Genomic DNA, 21,118 nt, shown 5'->3' on the forward strand with positions numbered 1-21,118 from the left:
GTTTCAAATAGTTGTATCTCGGCCAAATATTGTCCTATCCTAACAAACCATACATCAGTGGAAAGCTTTTTATTAAAAAAATATTTAGATGATTTATATCATCAAAACCTTTATGACTGGTTTTGTGGTTCACTGTAGTTGAAATTATAATCTCAGATATTCCAAATGCTCAAGCACTGCATGTTTGTTGCTGTTTGTTTAATCGAGAATGCTTCGGCATGCAGACAGTAAATGCTAAACAGCAGAAAATAGCACACAACCTTCAATTAAACGCCTCTTGTTTTGTCTTGCCGGGAACAATGAAAGCAAATACACTTTGTAAAACACAGCCGCGTGTTTTTTCGGCTGTCGGTAGCAGAAAGAATGTTCTGTTGTGAAGGCCAAACACATAGGAGCAATAATGACACACTGCTTGCTTTAACTCTGCACTTTACTGATGCTTGTATGTGTAAATGACTGATTCAAGCCTTTGTCTTTCTAACCACTGTGTTTGTGTTTCTGTAGGATTTGTTGCACCTTACAGAGATGGATCTGTTGGATCTCGGTGTTCAAAGTCGTCTCCATCGCATCCATATTCTGTCCAGTATTCACCTGCTGCAAGAACGTGAAACAAAGAGAGGTTGGTCGTACTCGTACGGATGCTTCCATCATACTTTTTCTTTTACTGTACTTCTTTTTGTCTCTTGATAATACATTACATTTTACCAGTATCTACACTTCTCCATAAACAACAGTAGTATAAAAACAGATGCAGCAGCAGCTTATCTCTTCATGAATGTTTTTCTAGGTTGAGTCTGTTGTTTCTTGTGGGTTGTAATGTGAAGCCTGTGTCTGTGTCTGTCCATGCATAGATCAGGTTATAGAGTCGGTGTGCGGTGGGAAAGCAGTTCAGGACCTGTAGGCTTTGCTTAGGGGCACATGCCTGTTAGGTCAAATCAACAGGGATTAGATCACAAAACAAATCACTGGAGTGTATGTGTGTGTGTGCAGAGGGGGTATACCTGTATTGTGTGTGTGTGTGTGTGTGTACTATGAATGAGACAAACATCATCATCGGGAAGGCGTGAAAGTGATCACATGCAAGTATGCTGGAATTATAGCGATAACGGCTCTTTAGAAAAAACACAGACTCATTTACTGTCAACACAGATAGTGAATCGTGAATGAGCTTGCTTCCGCATACACACACTTGGTAAATCACAGACATCCTTCCGTTGTGTAAGCCATCCACTCCTATACTTAAATCAAACACAGAGACACATACATTCAAAACATGTCTATTAACCATTTAAATTTGGTGTCTTTGGTGTCTCCAGAGTACGTATTTGAAGTTTTAGCTCAGAATACCATATAGATAATTTAAAAATGAACACTTTGTAGGTGTTAGGAAAAATGTGCCGTTTTGGATGTGTCCTTTAAAATACAAATGAGCTGATCTCTGCACTAAATGGCAGTGTCATGGTTGGATAGTGCAAATTAAAAGGCGGTATTATCCCTTTCTGACATCACAGGGGGAGGCAAATTTTAAGGGGACATTGGTTATTTTTTAGCGAGATGCTAATGGTCTAATCAGATTCAATAGATTGTGCTAAGCTATGCTAAAAGTGCTAGCGGCAGACCTGGAGATCAGCTGAATGGATTCAAAAATGGTAAGAACCAAATGTTTAACTCTATGGGAGCATATTTTCAAAGAAAGTGGAATGTCCCTTTAAATTACCTATTTTTTTCACATGCTTGCGAAGAATGGTCTACCAAAACTAAGTTACTGGGTTGACCTTTTTTACATTTTATAGGTTGATAAAAGCACTGGGGACCCAATTATAACACGAAAACATGGAAAAGTCTGATTTTTATGATATGTCCCCTTTAAAAGGAATGCAACGTTACCTAAATCATTTTTATGCAAAAACAAAATCTAGATTTAACAAAGCTATAGACTAACTTTTTGCACCTATACAGTTTTGCTCTAACTATTAATAGATTTTTCACTTAAGGACATCCTCAAATGTCCCCAATCTATAGCTAAATACACACACAGACACACAAATAAATGCACATATACAGATACATTCGTAAGACAACATAGAGGAGGAGCAGACACACGCTACTGTATGCAGGAGCAGCCAGGTGATTATTAACTCTTTTGCTCATCCTTCAATCCTTACAGCATTGGTGTGGCGGCAGCCATTCATTGTGTGTAATTAAGTCTTAAAGTGCATGTCAAGACACACACACACACAAACAGTGAGCGGACAGGCTGAGGCTCGTTTCCCATCTAAAACACACTGCCGCCAACCCAGTGCTATAGAGCAGTGTTTCGCAAACCTTTTACAATGACAAATCCTTTCAAACAATAGTTTTTTATGAACGGAGTGCGGTGCGTGTGTGATGGTGAATGTTAAGTAAATTCAGTTATTTGTAAATATCAAACTTATGATGTACACTCAGGCTTGACACAAATTAGTTTACACTGAACATTGTGCATTAGATGGTGCACACATAAATTTTGTTGTCTTTATAAGACTGCTAGGCTCTAAAAATGGCTGTTGCATTTTGGATAAGTGACCTTATTAAGTCAAAATGTACATTTATATGAATTAGTAAATGCGCATTTCCATAACTGTGTCAGATGCGATACGCATCTCGATGCATAGCCTATGATACAATACATTAAAGATACATATGAACAGCTACCAATGATGTGCAGTCCGATGCAATTTAAACAACACATTTTGTGTCTAAGCACAGCAGTGTTGCAGGACATAGCAACAGTTTCGAGAGGAGAATGCAATCTTAAAATATTGGTCACTTACTAAATAAATAAAAGTATAGGGCATCTAGTAATAATTATCAGTGGCAGCTCGTGACTGCTCTTCTGAGGGGCGCAAATTCAAAATATGTGTTCGGAGTGTCATGTGTGTTGCTTGTGTTTTCAAAATATGTGTTTGGTGCATCATGTGAACCATGTGCATTACGTGTTTGGTCAAAATAAGTGCCTGCTGCACACGCGTCAAAACCGTTTATGATAAAAGAGACGCTCACGTTCTCAAAATACACGCAAGACACTACCTTAAAGGAATAGTCAATTTTCTTAAAAGAAAAATCCAGATAATTTACTCACCACCATGTCATCCAAAATGTTGATGTCTTTCTTTGTTCAGTCGAGAAGAAATTATGTTTTTTGAGGAAAACATTGCAGGATTTTTCTCATTTTATAGACTTTAATGGACACCAACACTTAACACTTAACTCAACACAAAGGACTATAAACGATTCCAAACGAGACATAAGGGTCTTATCTAGCGAAACGATTGTCATTTTTGACAAGAAAAATAAAAAATATGCTCTTTTAAACCACAACTTTTCGTCTAGGTCCGGTCCAGCGCGACCTAACGTAAATGCGTAGTAACGTAGGGAGGTCAAGTGTTACATATAAAACGCACATTTGCGGACCATTGTAAACAATAAACTGACACAAAGACATTAATTAGTATCAGTTGACATACAACAACGTAGGAACGGTCCTCTTTCAACACACTTGTAAACACTGGGGCGGAGTTTCCCGTTCGTCTTCTGTGACCTCTTGACATCATGACGTATTGCGTGGGGTCACGCTGGCGCATCACGACCGGATCTAGACGAGAAGTTGTGCTTTAAAAGTGTATATTTGTTATTTTTATCGTTTCGCTAGATAAGACCCTTATGACTCGTTTGGGATCGTTTATAGTCCTTTGAAACTCCGTTGAAAAAAACTGTTATGTGTTGAGTTAAGTGTTAAGTGTTGGTGTCCATTAAAGTCCATTAAAATGAGAAAAATCCTGCAATGTTTTCCTCAAAAAACATAATTTCTTCTCTACTGAACAAAGAAAGACATCAACATTTTGGATGACATGGTGGTGAGTAAATTATCTTGATTTTTCTTTTAAAAAAATTGACTATTCCTTTAACAGTAAACTCTGATTACGCATGACATTATGCGAGTATCTGGCAAACGCGAGCGTCTCTTTTATCATAAACCCTTTAGACGCATCTGCAGCAGGCACTTATTTTGACAAAACATGTGATGCACATAGGTTCACTCGACGCGCCAAACACATATTTTGAAATTACGAACCACACACATGACGGGCTACATACATGTTGTGATGAACTTCGCATCATGCGCCATCGAAAAAATAAGTCACTGGCCGCCACTGATAATTATTCATGCATAAATGTGTTTTTTACCGATGCAATATGTTAGAAACGATGCGTCGCGATGCAAATGCTAATTTGTATCCAATGCACAGATTTTGAGACAAAGCATCGCATCGTTAACTTTTTATGCTGATGCACTGAACGAATCGGGGAATCTTTCAATCTCTAAAATGAATGCATTTGGTGAACACCTTTTTTTTATAGTGACTTTTTTATAGTACAGTATGTTTCAGCAAATAAAAGGTTATTCTATGGCATTGTGAAGCTTTAAACAAATATACCCAGTGAATTAATTTCTTTACTGAGGACAATAACTTGTTTTTCAAAAATATGTCGGCTGTCTGAGAAATCAATAGGTGGTCTGATTAAACCAGACTTGACACCTTTAACAGCCCAATCTAGTAGCTTCTCCATTTAACACCAGTAGTCCTCACATACTGTGAGAAATGTTTATGTTACGCATACAGGCCATCTTTAAATATTCCTGTGGTCATGTTAGTTCGGCAGTTGGCAATATTATGGTCTTGTTTGCATACACAACTTTACTTATTTAACTGATTTCTGCTGTGATTAGTACAATACAAATGTTGCATTTTTTTATATGGTGTAGTTGAAACTATGTGTATGTCAATCCTAACATACTGTAGCCAGATGTCTTTGCAGCACACTGCAGTGATGTTCAAAGATGACAGGCTGTGCTTGTGCATAAGGGCCGAGGTATACTATTAAATGGGTGTTTGGCTCGATGCCTTCCCTGCTATCAGTGCAGATTTGTTCAGAGGTATGACACACACAATTCCCTACATAAGCAGTTCAGACTTAAATGCACTCCAAGGTCACCATTTTTAAACTTGCATATATATACAGTCAATTTATTCCCAGCATTACAGACAATGCAGTTGAGAGAAAAGGTTTATGCATTTTATGCAGACTTATTTCTGTAACAACTCTGAAAAAGTGCAAAGCCCCCCAAAGTTTCTAATTACAAATTAAAATGAAATCTGAATTATGCAATTCTTTCATTAAGCTCTTTGCTTTGTAAAGCCCTAAGTATCCGGGCTGAGGCTGTGAGAAAACCCATGGCTTCTCTTGGATGTACAGTATTCTGGGCGTTTCTTGGGTGTTTTGCGGGAACACTCTTCCCTGTCGTAACTCTCACATCCAAAAGTGCTATCAGCTCATCCCTCTGTAAAGTCCTACTTACTGCCAAAGTTAAATGAATGTAAACACATTTCCCAGCCAGAATGAACAGCTGGGCCTTTTCTTAAAAATAAACTCTGTTTTGAAATATAATACTTATATCTTCATTATGACTGATGATTCCTGGGAATAAAGTATCCGCTCCTCCTATGATAAATGTTAATAATGATTGCTTATCTTCTAGACAAATGTCGCCTGTAAAAAGCATGGTATTAGTAGATGCCATTAATCTGACACAAACCTAAATGAGGCTATGATGGGTCAAAGGATAGTTACTTTAAAATCAAAATGTGCATATTTTCTTACTTATTACATCTGGTGTGCTTACATCAACGGAGATTCATCCACAAGTGACCACTCAGTCCATCATTAGATAGCTCTGGTTCATGTTTAAGCGCCAGCCAAACTAACCCTGATGACAGCAAGATTGTAAACTGAGAGGTAAGATGCAGTATCACTGGTTTGGAAAATATCAAAGTGAAAACATATGCCACGTAATGTTTATGGATGGCACTGACATAGACTAAACCTGAGTTAAGTTATTTCTTACATTTTTTATATATACATTGTCCAGTAACTCAGTTTAAAAAGGGCTTTTATCCCACCCACTGGCAATCAGAATAATTACGCATGCACTATTACCTCCCAAAATGGGTTTGACTTAAAATCTCATTGGAAGTGAAAGGAAGTAGGAAGTAAAAGTCAGTGTGTAAATAGTGATTACCACATTACTGCCTTATGATTCAGAAAATCCCTTAAGGAAAGGAAATTAATATTTTCCTGTTGAAAACATTGCCCCGATGAATTGAACTTGTGGAATGAGGTGAAACAGTTTACATGAAATATTATGATAAACTGTTCTTTCCCTTAGCCTTGGGAGGAACACCAAAAGGAAAAGATGCAATACATTCCACTTCACCTTTTACAAAAACAGAGAGTGAAGATGCATGGCCTAAAACTAAACAGACAATTGGAGTTAAGGTAGTAAGAAGGTTACTTTCCTAATGATCATTTTCTTACAATATAAAGAAGAATATAAAAGCCAAACATAGGCGAACACTGAATCCATGCGAGAAAATATATGGTAGGACTTTATAGATCAAAAGAAAATGATCTTCTGTACTCATATGCACATATTAACAAAGTTAATATTTCTTGATTTCAAAATGTAGTGTAACATTTGCACTGACGTTTAAATGTATAATTATTTTAATTTAGGTAATACAGTTATCACAATGTTATAAAGCGAATCGCTGTACAAGCTGTACTTGTTCTGAACGTTATCAGCTATATTACTAGTCGAATCACAGCTGCTGAATATCTTCCTCTTCCCAGTCTAAGTTGCCCTGCTGGAGGGTTTTAGGTGGACTGGTCAGGCGTCCTGACTCCACACTAAGGTGCCTAAAGAGATGAGATCATCAGATTAAAGCCAAGAATGTCTGAGAATGTCTCACTCACTGGCATCTTCAACAGGCAATTAGTCCCAGTTTTACAAATTTACTAAACTTTACCAGTTCCAACAAACAAATGTCTGTATACCATCTCTAAGGACATTAGGGCTGAACAAGCCAGACGTGGTGAAAGATTCACAATAACTTTATTTCCTGTGTCTGAGAATAAGCGTCCAGGTTCAAGGTGTGTGAGTTTAATTGTGCAGAGCCAAAGATTAATAACAAAATATGTGAGGACATTTATCTCATTTTCAATGTCTGGTTTTGGACGTTGATAAATGTGATTCCCAGCAGGTGTGCTGTAACTTAAGGAGACTTATTTCAGTCCAGCGTGCCTTTTATGTGTGTACACCACATTGAGTCACTGTGTTTTGGTTAGGGCGGTCAAAGATAACACAATAACCAAAACTAATGGCAATACGTAACTATTTTACAAGGAGGCTAATTCGTATGAATTTGTAGGTTTAGTATGCTCTGCTTTTGAACCAGTACGCTTGTGGTTAGAGGTGGAGTTTCAGTCTTGCTTTTTAGGATAATCATACAGTTTTATATGATTCACATCTTACAAATTCATTCAAAATCGCCATCAAATAAAACGGTGCAATCATTTCATTTTATTTTTGTGTTTTATTTTATATTTGTGTTTTATTTTTGTATTTTATTTTATTTTTGTGATTTATTTTGTTGTGTTTTATTTTATTTTTGTGATTTATTTTGTGTGTTTTATTTTATTTTTGTGTTTTATTATTTTTTGTGTTTTTTTATTTGTGTTTTATTTTTGTATTTTATTTAATTTTTGTGTTTTATTTTATTGTATTTTTGTGTTTTAATTTATTGTATGTTTGTGTTTTATTTTATGGTATTTTTGTGTTTTATTTTATTTTATTTTTGTATTTTATTTTATTTTTGTGTATATTTTATAGCATTTTTGTGTTTTATTTTATAGCATTTTTGTGTTTTCTTTTTTCTTTTTTGTGTGTTTTTTTATTTTTGTATTGTATTTTATTTTATTTTTGTGTGTTTTATTTTTGTATTTTATTGCATTTTTGTGTTTTATTTTTGTATTTTATTGCATTTTTGTGTTTTATTTTATTTTTGTGTGTTTTTTTATTTTTTATATTTGTATTATTTTTTGTGTTTTACTGTTGTGTGTTTTTTATTTTTGTATTTTATTTTTGTGTTTTATTTTATATTTGTATTTTATTAATTTTCTTGTGTTTTGTTTTGTTTTATTGTATTTTTGTGTTTTCTTTTATTGTATTGTATTTTTGTGTTTTATTTTATTTCTGTGTTTTTTTTGTGTGTTTTATTTTATATTTGTGTTTACTTTTGTATTATATTTTTTGTGTTTTATTTAATTTTTTTGTGTGTTTTTTATTTTTGTATTTTATTTTATTTTTGTGTTTTATTTTATCGTATTTCGTATTTTATTTTATTGTATTTTTGTATTTTATTTTAATGTTGTATTTTATTTTATAATATTTTATAGCATTTTATTTATAGCATTTTTGTGTGATTTATGAAAACTGAACCATTCAGAGGTGACAAAGTTTTACAATTTTACTAGGTTGACTATAGAGGTGTCACTAGAACTGTAACTTTTTTGTTTTAATATTTTATGTTTAGATTTCAAGTTCAACATATGGAGTTTTATTTTTGCATATATTTTATTTTTGTGTTTTATTTTTTTGTTTTATTTTATTGTATTTTTGTGTTTTATTTTTTTGTGTTTTTTATTTTATTTTTGCATTCTATTTTATTTTTTGTTTTATTTTATTTTATTGTATTTTTGTGTTTTATTTTATTGTATTTTTGTGTTTATTTTATTGTATTTTTATGTTTTATTTTATTGTATTTTTGTTTTATTTTATTTTTGTGTTTTATTTTATTTTTATATTTTATTTTATAGCATTTTATAGCATTTTATTTATAGCATTTTTGTGTGATTCATAAAAACTGAACCATTCAGAGGTGACAAACAGTTTTACAATTTTAGTAGGTTGACTAGAGGTGTCACTAGGACTGTAACTTCTTTTGTTTTAATATTTTATGTTTAGCTTTCAAGTTCAACATATGGAGGTTAACAGTGCCAAAACAAATCTTAAATCACCTGTGTGACTGCTCAGCTTTGAACCGCACCGCACCCATCTCACTGCTTGAATGATTCGGGAAGGAACTTGGATTGTTGCTGTTTGTTATCGTCTCACTGACAATGACGAGCATTGCGAAAACAAAGAAACGGGAAATTCTGTTCCTCACAGACATTCAGCCATCCTGATTAGCACAAGGACAATAGTAATGTCTAAAAAAACTCTTATTCTCTTTACATACTACTTGTGGATGAGAATATATATTTGAGGTTATATTCTCACTGATCATAGCTGACAGCTTTGTGTTTTCAGTAATAATTTTGACAAATGACAGAAACCGTGAAACTTTGCCCACAAATCAACTTGAACAAAGAGGGGCCAGTAATGTGAAGACCTAGGACCATAGAGAGCTGCTGGGGGGCAGGGGGCGGGGCTTGCCAGAGTAAGACTCCTTAAGTTCCGCCCATTGAAGAGGGTGTGTCTGGGAAACCCTAAATCACTCCCTTGGGGGCTGAACTAAAGGAGAGAGAGAGAAAGACTTGTAAGATTACTTTGGAAACACCGACACAGTTCATAGTGGGAGGTCACAGGCAGCATAACAGGATTTTCGTTCATGCTCGTCCTCTTGTTGTCTGTCACTGTAAATCTGCACTAGACCGCAATGCCTACTGAGAAACTGTGAAACTCTTAGTTACAGACTGCAGAAGGAAAACTTTTAGGTTTTTTTGCCTACTTGGAGACGCCACAGACTCTTTAGCCAGGTAGGAATACCAATACAAAACATGTTTTGAAGAAAAGTTATTGAAAGTGTTTTTTTTACTCTAACCACTGTAGTGGGCATCATGCTGAGATGTTTTGTACTTTAAGAACTTTAATCTCATAAGTATCATTTTGGCACGATTGGCAAAAAATGTTAAATTTGGATGGGGTTTTCTTGTGTACTGTCTGTGATACTAGGTGTGTTTGACAGTAGCTCTTTAAGAAGGTGTGTGTGTGTTGTCTCATGAGTTGCTCATGTGAGAAAAATGTGGCAGCTACTGCTGAGGACTTTAATAATTTTGTGATTAATATGTCACACATCTCTCAGACTGACTGAAAGGCTGAATACAGCACTGCGGGTCGCACCACAGTCGAGTAACCAGGGGTGGGAGGGGGGTGGTACTTGACATCTCTACACCCCTTCTTTCACAACAAAAGAAGTGTCCAATAATGGGCAAACGACTTTACAAAAATCTGTATATCTATTTGTCGGTGTGTATTGCATTTCTAACAACTTTATAGCAACTGCAAGCAAGCATTTTACATTAACACACCATATCAAAATTAAGCTCATATTAAAACCCAGAAATCATGTTTATGATGTAACACTTTACAATAAGGTTGTTTTTGTTAACATTAGTAATTGCATTAGCTAACACGAACTTGGTTTTTCATCAGTAATTCATCTTTGTTAATGTTGGTCAACACCAATACAATTGCTCTTGTTTGTTTATTGTGCTTGTTACAACTTTTGCTTTTAAAAATAATTAATATGAATTAAGTGCCGTAGAATGTAAAACTGTATTTACCTAGGCATACATGAATAATAAGAGTTTTGTACATGGTAATAACATATCGTGAGCCTCAAACATCATTGTTCCCTCTTACCTTGTGCACGCAAGACTGCTGGAAAACAGGCCAATCTCAATACAACACTGACTGCTGTGATGCTACATGATGTACATCCCAACATTAAATTACACATTCAATTAATTACAAAATTGTAAAAATGCTTTAAACAACGTTTTGACTGCTGAGTTAGCACTACATGCTAATTAATGCTAGCGTTTAGGCTGAAGTTGTATTATTGACGTTACAGTTAACGTTTTGGAGGTCCATAATGAATAAAACACAAACAAACATACTACTCAGAAACCTCCATTTCCAAACTTCAAACAACTGGTTGCTCGTCAAAATCTGTATCTTCATCTAATACAGGCTCAAACATATGTGACCCGTGCTGACAAAATGAGTCTGAACGAGCAATTTTTCAAAAATGAGTTATTTATATTGACATTCTCTATTAAAAAAACATTTAAAGCTACACATGTTTGAAGTTGAAAGAGTCAGCAGAGTTAATTTTTTGAAAAATCGAGTAAAAAAGTTGTACAGTTTCACAAGCAAAATCGCCACATCCAAACCTTAAAATCACTGGTAAAACTAATAGATTTAGCACACACAAAGTCAAAAACAAAATATATAGGAAAATATTTGTTCAACTTTTTTCTTTCTTTTATTGTTTGATTTACATTAAGACCGACAGCTTTAAGATCTATTGTAATGCAAGGATCTAATATAATGTTAGATAAGATATTTTTTCCCAACAGTTAAACAAACATTCACTTAAGATATAACAGAATATATCTGCGGCCTCGCAGAATATATCTGCGGCCTCGTGCCTCTGGCCTAATCACAGCCGTGATGATATGGAGCTATATCACACGACTCCGAGAGCGATATTGCTTTTATACAACAGTTCGACGGCACACGTTTGAAAAACGAAAACTAGAAAACAACGACGGAGTTATTTTAAAAGCCTCTTTGTTTGAGAACTACTTCGTCCGCCACGGATTTGAGGGCGGCCAGAATGACAGGTAAAACTTTCGGCTGCTTTGAAGCTCATAACAACTCAATGGACGGAAAAGCTGTTACTTTATATTACCGTTTCTTGGTCACAAAGTGTAGTTTTAAGATTAGTTCAGTCGAGAATGTATATGTATTATATTTAAATCTACAGCCGATTAGTAAACATAGCGCCTGTTTGAACGTTTGCTTAGTGAGATTCGGTACGAATGAGAACCAAAGCATGAGCGGACATCAGTGTTCACTCGCCCCGCTGACCACCGCCCTCTCTGGGCTACATCTCTGAAAGAGATACCCTGGCTCTCATGTTGGCCTTGTTTGTTTATGATTGTCAAAATGAGATCAAATCAGCAGTATTTGGTGTCATGATCAAACTAGTACTTGTTTTTTTATTCATATTAAGTGTCTTTTGTGTTGTTATTGTTTTGGCGCGAGGTAAAAGTTAATAAAACTACTTGTATAACGTTACTATTGCTTTCTCATTTATTCTTAACGTGATACGAGCACTCGATTATTATTATTAAACTTTGTTCTTGTCAGTACTATATAAAACGTTTTTTTATAAGTGTCAGAGATATGTTTTTGCATGCTGCTTATAAATATACCAGTGGCGATATCTCATAACATGTTTTAATAGTCAGGTCACGATAAAGTAAATGATCAATGTCCACATTTAAAAGCTGCGGTGCTTACCTGCAGTTTCACGGTGTTTTCACGTTCTGATAAGAAATATAGCTCCAGAAAAAAAACGAGTGTTTATATTCCTCTTTCCAAGTGTTAATAATCCACACGATGTGACAAGACATTTCTCCCATTAACTGTAACGTAACATCCAAGAGCGCTGATCTTTGACGGAATAACTTCCGATTGGGGATTCACAGACGGATTTATGAGCTAGTAAACTAATGAGACAGACGGAGAGTGATTCAAAACAGGGCGTCTGTGTTTTTCCATTCAGAGATGAGCCTGTTTAGGACCTCCATTCACTAGGTGGCGGAATGATACGAAAGGTGAAGCGGTTACAGTGCCGATATCAGCACAATATCGCATAGGTCTTAGCCAATCAGATTTGAGAACCAGAAAGAACTGTTGTATAAATATATATATATAGGCCGATAAATATTCATATTATTTTCACAATGAAAAACTCCCAGATCGCGGACATCTTGTCTTTGCGCTAGACTAGAATACTCTTCTTAAGCCGCAACACGCGTCATCTTCGTGCTATGTCACAGAAAGCACCAATCAAAACTCCACATGGCCAGCAATGAGCAAGTGAAGTGGTTCAACAAACCAAAATAATCCATCATTTATCGGCCTAATTTTGCTATCAGACCGATAACCGATAATATTAAAAATAAGCAGTTATCGGCCGATAACGATATGTCAGCCGATATATCGTGCATCCCTAATTTCGACCAAAATTAACATTTATACTTTCTTTTGGCTGTAGCTCAAAATTACACTGTGCGCATTATGACTCATTTTGCCAGCACGAGGTACATATAAGGTCTGTTTACTAATGTGAGCTACTGACATGAGCCTCATAAGCCTAGCTTTAAAACAGCCAATCAGAGCAGAGCTTAACATAGTATTCATGACCATTCCAAATATCGCAATAAAAGACCATTTTAAAGGGCAAATCAGTTGTAAATGGACATGTAAAACGTTTCTGGATAATTTTTGCACTTAATAAAGTTACATACCTTCTATGTAGATATCAGAGAACAATTTAACAAATTATTTCAATGCATCCTTTGGCACCTTTAAGAGTAATAAATGCTGTAGTATTGTTCATTAATAGTTAATGTTAGCTAATAAACAAACAAATAATTTGTTGTAAAGTGTAACTGATATGATTTAAGTAATTAATACAAATGCTTTAGATCAGGGGTCTCCAACATGTAGTGCCCACGGGCATCAGATAGCCCGCACGGAGTCTGTGAGGTGCCCGCTAAAGCACATTCTATTAATAGTCTCAATTGTAATATTTATTTATAAAAAAAATTATATTAGCTTGGCTTGGTTTACATATGTTAACATTTTAATACTAAAACATATCAACAAGTAAAATAAACTATAAACACATGTAAACACCCACCAGCACTCACGCACACACACGGACACACTTGAAGGCATCTTGAAAGTAAAATATCTAGCAGAGGAAACAAAAGCCTCTAAATCCGTCCTCCCGGTCAGTGTTTGTTTTGTGTGTTGTTTTCCTCTCAACATAGTCATTAGAGTAACTAGGGAGCTGTTGTGTAGCATGTGATTGGACTGGAAGATCTTTAAGGATCTACTTTTAGCACATGGGGCCAATGAAGAAACGGATGCGACCGCTGGCTCCACGCCTTTAGTGAATGGGTGTGTGGTGTGTTCACAAGTTTGCGTGTATTTCCACACTTCCTTTCCTTTTCTGGAATTCTAAGGAAAGAAGCGCTCAGGCCTGAATTGTGGCTTTTGACTAATGCTACAGGAGTCAAAGTTGAAGCAGAAAGTGTTGCATCTGTCATGGAGGAGAGTTTGTATTGTCGCCCATATGTTCTTCTCTCTATGCGTATTGGGAGAACTGTGGTGCATTCGGGGTTGTTTTGTCTCCTGTCGGTTTACTGCTTTTGTCAGAGACAATGGGACGCTCAATCAAAGAGACAAACGCTGTGATGTCATAGAGGAAGTACGGCACAATCTGGACAATTATTTGTGTTAAGGAATGTTGCAGGTTCAATCCATATTACAATAGAAGCACATGCTGTTGATATCTGACTTTGATTTCTCCATTTGTAAGCCAAACAAAATGGACCTATTAAATGGCTGTGCAGAATTTAGTATTAAGTTCCATTAAAAACTATGGTTGATGCATGGCTGTGTGTTAAGAGCTCTTTAAACCCTACAATTGCTCTGCTCTCACTCAGGCTATTGTGTCCTGTTAGCAGGTTTGAATTCATTAAACGAGAACTGCATTATTCACGAGATTCCCACCAACTCCTGTGGGGGATGGCTGGACGGGATGAGAATAGTCGACTTGTTGTTTTGAAATGCGCAGTGAATTCTCCTCCTTCATGTGTTTAACCTTTTGCTGCGAGAGTCAGTGCTTTTCGAAAACTGTTTGTATTACATGCATATTTTAAGTGTCATGAAGGGTACACAGTGTGACCTTGTCTTTGGTTTTGTTCTCATTACAACTCTTACATCTGCTCGGTTAATACTTTTGCATAATTGCAACTAATCCTTTTAAATCAACTTAAAATGGGAAAGATATAGCTAGTTAACAAAACCCATGAGAAATGTGTTTTTGTTTTGAAAGATAGACACGTATCAGTCTATTGGTTATATGAATATTATATATTACAATTATGTACACTGTCAAATACACAAAATAAAAGTCATATGTTTTTATTGTACTTTAAAGGGGACATCATGAAAATCTGACTTTTTCATGTTAAATTGCTGTAATTGGATTCTCTGCAAGCATGTCTAAAAATAGGTAATTTAGATTTTGTTCCCTTTGTGATGTCAAAAGGGGATCTTCTTATAATAATACCACCTCTTAATCTGCACTATCCAACTACGACACTGCCATTTAGTGCAGAGAGAGAGAGAGAGAGAGAGAGAGAGAGAGAGAGAGAGAGAGAGAGAGAGAGAGAGAGAGAATTATATAGAAATTATTGATAGCACAGTTGATTTTCAATATCAACAAACAAACATTTTGGCGATCAGTGTTTGCTTTTCATCAGCTCATTTGCATTTAAAGGGGCACACCCAAAAACGGCATATTGTTGCTCACACCTATAGACAGTTTCAGCAGTAACAACATAAACAAGCGGCTGCACGTAAGTTCCGGTAAACTCAGCTAAGAATAAATAACAACAAAGTTCTTAAAACGTAGATTATATAACAAGCAAAAAAACAACGTGTATCACGTGCGTCCGATGAAACGGTCTATAAAGTGGCAATTTTAACAATGTTATAATACATTATGGGGTATTTTGAGCTAAAACTTCACATACACACTCTGGGGACACTAAAGATTTATTTTAGATCTTCAAAAAGTCTTGTGAGATGTCCCATTTAACTTTATAATTAAGCAATTTATTATTAGAATAATGTTATTATTATAGCAACTCATCACTAGTCAAAAAGTTAAAACAGTAAGTTGAAATGACTTGCACACATATTTTTTATCAAACTTAAAAATGTAAGTCAGCAACAATTTAGAAAATTATTCACGGAGACCTGATATCTAAATTAAAGGTCTGACAATCAGAAGAGTCAACAAATGTCTTCAATGCTTTCAATTTAATGTCAATGCAGAGAAAAACATTTGTGATTTGTGAGTATTCTTCCATAAGGTAATGCTTATTCTTTATAGGCAATACAGCAACGCTAATCTAAAAGCATTTCTACAAGCCAAACTTAAAGGGAAACTCCACTTTTTTTGAAAATATGCTCATTTTCCAGCTCCCCTAGAGTTAAACATTAGATTTTTACCGTTTTGGAATCCATTCAGCCGATCTCCGGTACCACTTTTAGCATAGCTTAGCATAATCCATCGAATCTGATTAGACCATTAGCATCACGCTCAAAAATAACCACAGAGTTTTGATTAAAAGATGCGATTTTCTATGCCAATATGGCTAGGAACTATTGGCCACAGGAGGCGCAATGATATAACGCATTGCCCGAAAATTGTCCCCTTGGTTACTTTAGCGGGGGACTATTTTCAGGCGCTGCGTACACTGTTAACCCAGAAATTGTCTTTACTCAAACAATCAAGAAAACATCATTAATATTTTCTGTTTTGAAGCCAAAGCTTAAAAAGTTTCGTTGATTTAACTTTTAAGCTTACAAAATCTATTAAACTAAAACATTCAAGTAAAATGAACTTAAAATTATTAGTTCAGGTTGTGAGGAATACCCATAATCCTTTGCGCCTGAATATTTTGATTATTTTCTGCTTTTTCACAGATTAAAAACTGATAAGAACTTTACTCAAATATTTGTTAATAAAATGTCATATAGGTTCAAGCTCTTATGTTATTGATGTTGTTTTGTTGTAAATGATAATTTTGTGAAGTCTCCGTTCAGGTGATCAGTGTTTCCGTACATGAACCCTGTTCAAAACATTTTATTGTATTTCTCTCTACAGTACTGACAATGTATGTCAAAACACATTTTTTGTGTGTTTCTGTGGAGAATCATGTTTATTCAATGTTTGACTTCAAGTCAGTCATTAATTTTTGTTATAATACTATTTATAACATCAAAAGCAATATAAAGTGATAAAAACTAAAGTTATATGCAACAGGTTTCCTCACACATTTCTAGTAATGTCATCTAATCTGGGTTAAGAGTGCAGGAATATTGGAAGAAATTAAAACATTAAGTAAATTAAACTTAAAATTAATTATTTCAACCAGGCAAAATTAACTTTTTTAGGGCAACGAGTTTACATAATTTTTTTAAGTTCAATCAACCTGTATGGGCTTACAGTGTAATATCATTGCATCTCCTGTAGCCATGTTACAGCAGCAAAGTCCTTGATTATTACTCTAGAATGAGAGTGTAGTCCTAGCCATACAGCCTAGAAAATCACAACTTATAATTTTCCATCGGTCTTAGTACACGATGTAACTACAGAAGAGTCAAGTTTTAAATAGGAAAAATATCCAAACTCTTTGGTTATTTTTTTGCGTGATGCTAATGGTCTAATCAGATTCAATAGATTGTGCTAAGCTATGCTAAAAGTGATACCGCCAGAGATCGGCTGAATGGATTCCAAAACGGTAAAAATCACATGTTTAACTCTATGGGAGCTAGAAAATGAGAATATTTTCAAAAAAGTGGAGTGTCCCTTTAACAAAGAAAAACATGATGGTTTTCCTGTAGAACAAAACCCTGTTAACTTTCCCTAAAAAGACAATATAAAGGGCCAAAGGCACAAGTCTGTGTCAGCGACAACCAGCTGTGTTTCAGGACTCAGACAGAGAAAGAGAGACTTTATGATTGACATATTGAAGTGAGGTCACATGAATGTATGTCAGTCCAGAATAGAGCGAGTACTTGAGAGAGAAGTGGAAAATCAATGCAGAGACTAAAGAGAAAACAGAAGAGTAAAGCATCAATTATAAACAGTTTAATACGCATTTCGCATATTCATGACCTCTGGGGAGAAAGAGAAAGTTTAGCCGTGTAATTGTTTAGCAAATGTAATCCAGGGCCACAGGGGAACAGTTTTACTTTCTGCAGTGCTGACAGCTGCCTCTCTACATCACCGGGTGCTGAAATGTTGAAAACTACACCCTGGAGGGCTTTTATGGATCTTCTTCATCTACAGTGTCTTTTTGACATGGGCTGATAGCAGGAGCAGGAACTTTTAAAGGGAATAGTTTACCGAAAAATGAAAATTCTGTCATCATTTACTCACCCACAAGTTAATCCAAACCTGTATAAATTTCTTTGTTCTGCTAAACACAAGTTAAGATATTTTGAAGAATGATAATAACCAAACAGATCAGGGTCACCATTAACTTCCATGGTGTTTTTTCTCACTATGGAAGTCAATGGTGCCCCAGATCTGCTTCGTTACAAACATTGTTAAAAATATCTTCTTTAGTGTTTATTAGAAGAATAAAAAATATAATTCATCATTTTTGGGTGAACTATCCGTTAAAGCAGGGGGGTCTCCAACCTTTTTGTGAGCAAGGGCTACTACAATGGATAAAACAATCCGGAGGGCTACTTTTTTGATATAGTGTACTCAAAACTTTTTGTTTTTACTTGTTGATTATATTTTTTTTACTTGTTGATATGTTTTATCATTGTTTAAATGTTAAAATACATAAAAAGCCAAGCTCATATAAAAAAACATGTAATAAATATTAAAATTGAGGCTATTAATAGAACGTGCTTTGGCAGGCAACTCACAGACTTCGTGCAGGCAACCTGCCCGTGAGCACCATGTTGGAGATCACTGCCTTAAAGACTCCTATTATATTAAGTAGTTTGTTTATGTATGAGTTACAAATAACATGACATTGTACAGTTTATAACATTTAGGTATAGATGCGTATACATTTGGTATCAATAGGTTCCTCAGAGGTACTAATATGCCAAAGATGTAGTTTTTTGAAAGGGTATGACCCCAGTGTCAGCTAGGGACCATTTTTGACCAATTATTCTGACAGTGTATCGTACACTATATTCCACAAAGCTTTAAAGTTGGTTTAATCTTACAAAATTAAAGAGTTTTGATTAAAGAGTTTGAAACAGAGGCACATTTTAAAAAACCAGAAATATCTACATCATGGCTCTTTAAAGGGCCACTCCACTTTTTAAAAAAATTGCTAATTTTCCAGCTCCCCTAAAGTTAAACATTTGATTTTTACCTTTTTGGAATCCATTCAGCATCTCCGGGTCTGGCGCTAGCACTTTTAGCATAGCTTAGCATAATTCATTGAATCTGATTAGACCATTAGCATCGCGCTAAAAAATAATCAAAGAGTTTGGATATTTTTCCTATTTAAAACTTGACTCTTCTGTAGTTACATCGTGGACAGACGGAAAATGAAAAGTTGTGATTTTCTTGGCAGATATGGCTAGGAACTATACTCATTCTGGCGTAATTATCAAGGACTTTGCTGCCGTAATATGGCTGCAGGAGGCGCAATGATATTACACAACAGACGAAAATAGTCCCCTTAGTAAATTTCAATGGCAGGGGACTATTTTCGGGCAGTGCGTAATATCACTACGCCTGCTGCAGCCATGTTACAGCAGCAAATCCTTGATTACTACGCCGGAATGAGAGTATAGTTCAGATTCAGAATGACGATCAAAACATACACAGAGTTTACAATTGATTACATTTGTTTTTGCCTCAGTTTATAAATTGTATAAAATTGTGGATCCGCCATCTAGTGGATAATAGCGGAATTACAGATTACCACAAAAACTTTTCAGGGTCAGGAAACCGTAATTGGCAGGGAAATGTTTTCTCTTAATTGACGAGATAACTTGTCAATGGCGGGGAAAGAGTTAAATGGCCTTTGGTGGCCCTAGAAGGTGGTCTGCCACCTTAATTGCTTAAAAATCAGTTTTATGTCCACTTAATGTTCCTGTTTTATTTTCGGAAAGGTCATATGCCCTTCTAAAATCACTCGTGCATATGAATATTATGAGTCAGGCCCATCAGTTTTCTTTACACAGAAGTCCAGATCTACCTACTCAGAGACACATGATTACCTCACACCCTTTGAGACATTCCATCCAGACAAATAAATCTCAGACACGAAGGGGATTCCTGACTAACCCTGATGATCATTTAGTAACACAAATCTGTGAACTTAATGTCTTCTAGCCAACGCGCACCACATGAAAACAGCAACAGTGAATGGTGTCTCATGTTTCAGGGCCCCGGGATATAACACAGGTGCTGCAGGTGCAAAAATATACAGCTGCAGTATTCACATAACACCCCGATCAAAACCATTAAAATCCCGCTTGTCATTATACAGCAGAACACCCAGAGCGTGTAAAGAGTTATATAAACACAAATAAAGAAAGAGATTCACAGGTGTGTGACTCCAGGATTTGCTTGTTTGTGGTGTCACAGTCTGATTATAGGTTTATCTTTTCCTTTATTCATTCTTACACTATTATAACTTCTGTCTTAGAGTTTGATGTGCATAAAAATAGCACAACCACATGATGAGCTGATTCAAGTTGTTGAGGAACTGGCTGTCATGAGCGGTGGTTATAGTTTACACATTTATACACCCCAGCAAGGCTTTAACAGGGAATTTCCATCTTATTCCATTCTCCACAGACGCTTGTGCAAGTAATACTCGGGGGCCAAAATAAATATTTTGCTGCATCTTCCAAAAGTGGGTTCCAGTTCAGACATATTACCATAAACAATAATGATAAAAGTCTGCCTATGCTTGTAGTATAGTATGTTTTCACATTAACATTTAAGGTAAATGGTGGTGAATGTGTAGGATAGTTTTGTAGAAGAGATTTAGTCTGTGAGTATGACCCCCTGCCAAAAGAGTATGAGATCATGGTTCAATGCCAGACCTTAAACAGAGACGCTGCCAGGGTTCAAGATTGAGTTTCACTCATCACAAAAGGAACAAAAGCGAGTGACGGCAACACCAGCACCACTGTGTATATGTGTGTGTGTTCAGAAAAACCCAAGCACTCTTTAATGGGGTCAACACACACGCGCACACATCCAGCGTCTGTGTCTGTCTGTCTGTCTCTCTCTCACTGTCTCTCTCTCTCTCTATATATATATATATATACTTAGTTAATACTAAATATCAATGTTATTTTTCACAGAATATTCCTTACATTGGTTAAATTGGTTAAACTCGTAGACTGTAAAAAATATGGACATAGTGTCCGTGACATCACCCATAAGTTTTTGAAGAGCTTTTTTAAAGCTTAAATTAGGCGGTGCCTGTCGGTGCCATTTTGGCCGTGCATCACTCAAGGATAACCAAAAATGGGTAAAGAGGCGGGACATGGGTGAAGCTGAGGTGGCTGGTTGCTAAAACC

General features: G+C 35.6%; 1 protein-coding gene across 3 annotated transcripts in view; it reads left to right on the top strand.

Moving 5' to 3' along the window:
- The window catches only part of bcar3 (BCAR3 adaptor protein, NSP family member), a 116,353-nt gene that overhangs the window by 39,424 nt on the left and 55,811 nt on the right, over positions 1-21,118 (top strand). For 2 of the 3 annotated variants that reach the window (XM_055167869.2, XM_055167870.2), the window contains exon 3: positions 505-619. In XM_055167869.2, coding sequence (XP_055023844.2) covers positions 505-619 — 115 coding nt within the window. Of the gene's footprint in view, positions 1-504; positions 620-9,493; positions 9,700-21,118 lie in introns of those variants that run through there. The other variant, XM_055167871.2, reaches the window with a different exon arrangement.

The sequence above is a fragment of the Misgurnus anguillicaudatus genome, chromosome 5 (genome assembly GCF_027580225.2).
Source record: "Misgurnus anguillicaudatus chromosome 5, ASM2758022v2, whole genome shotgun sequence".
Lineage (NCBI taxonomy): Eukaryota > Metazoa > Chordata > Actinopteri > Cypriniformes > Cobitidae > Misgurnus > Misgurnus anguillicaudatus.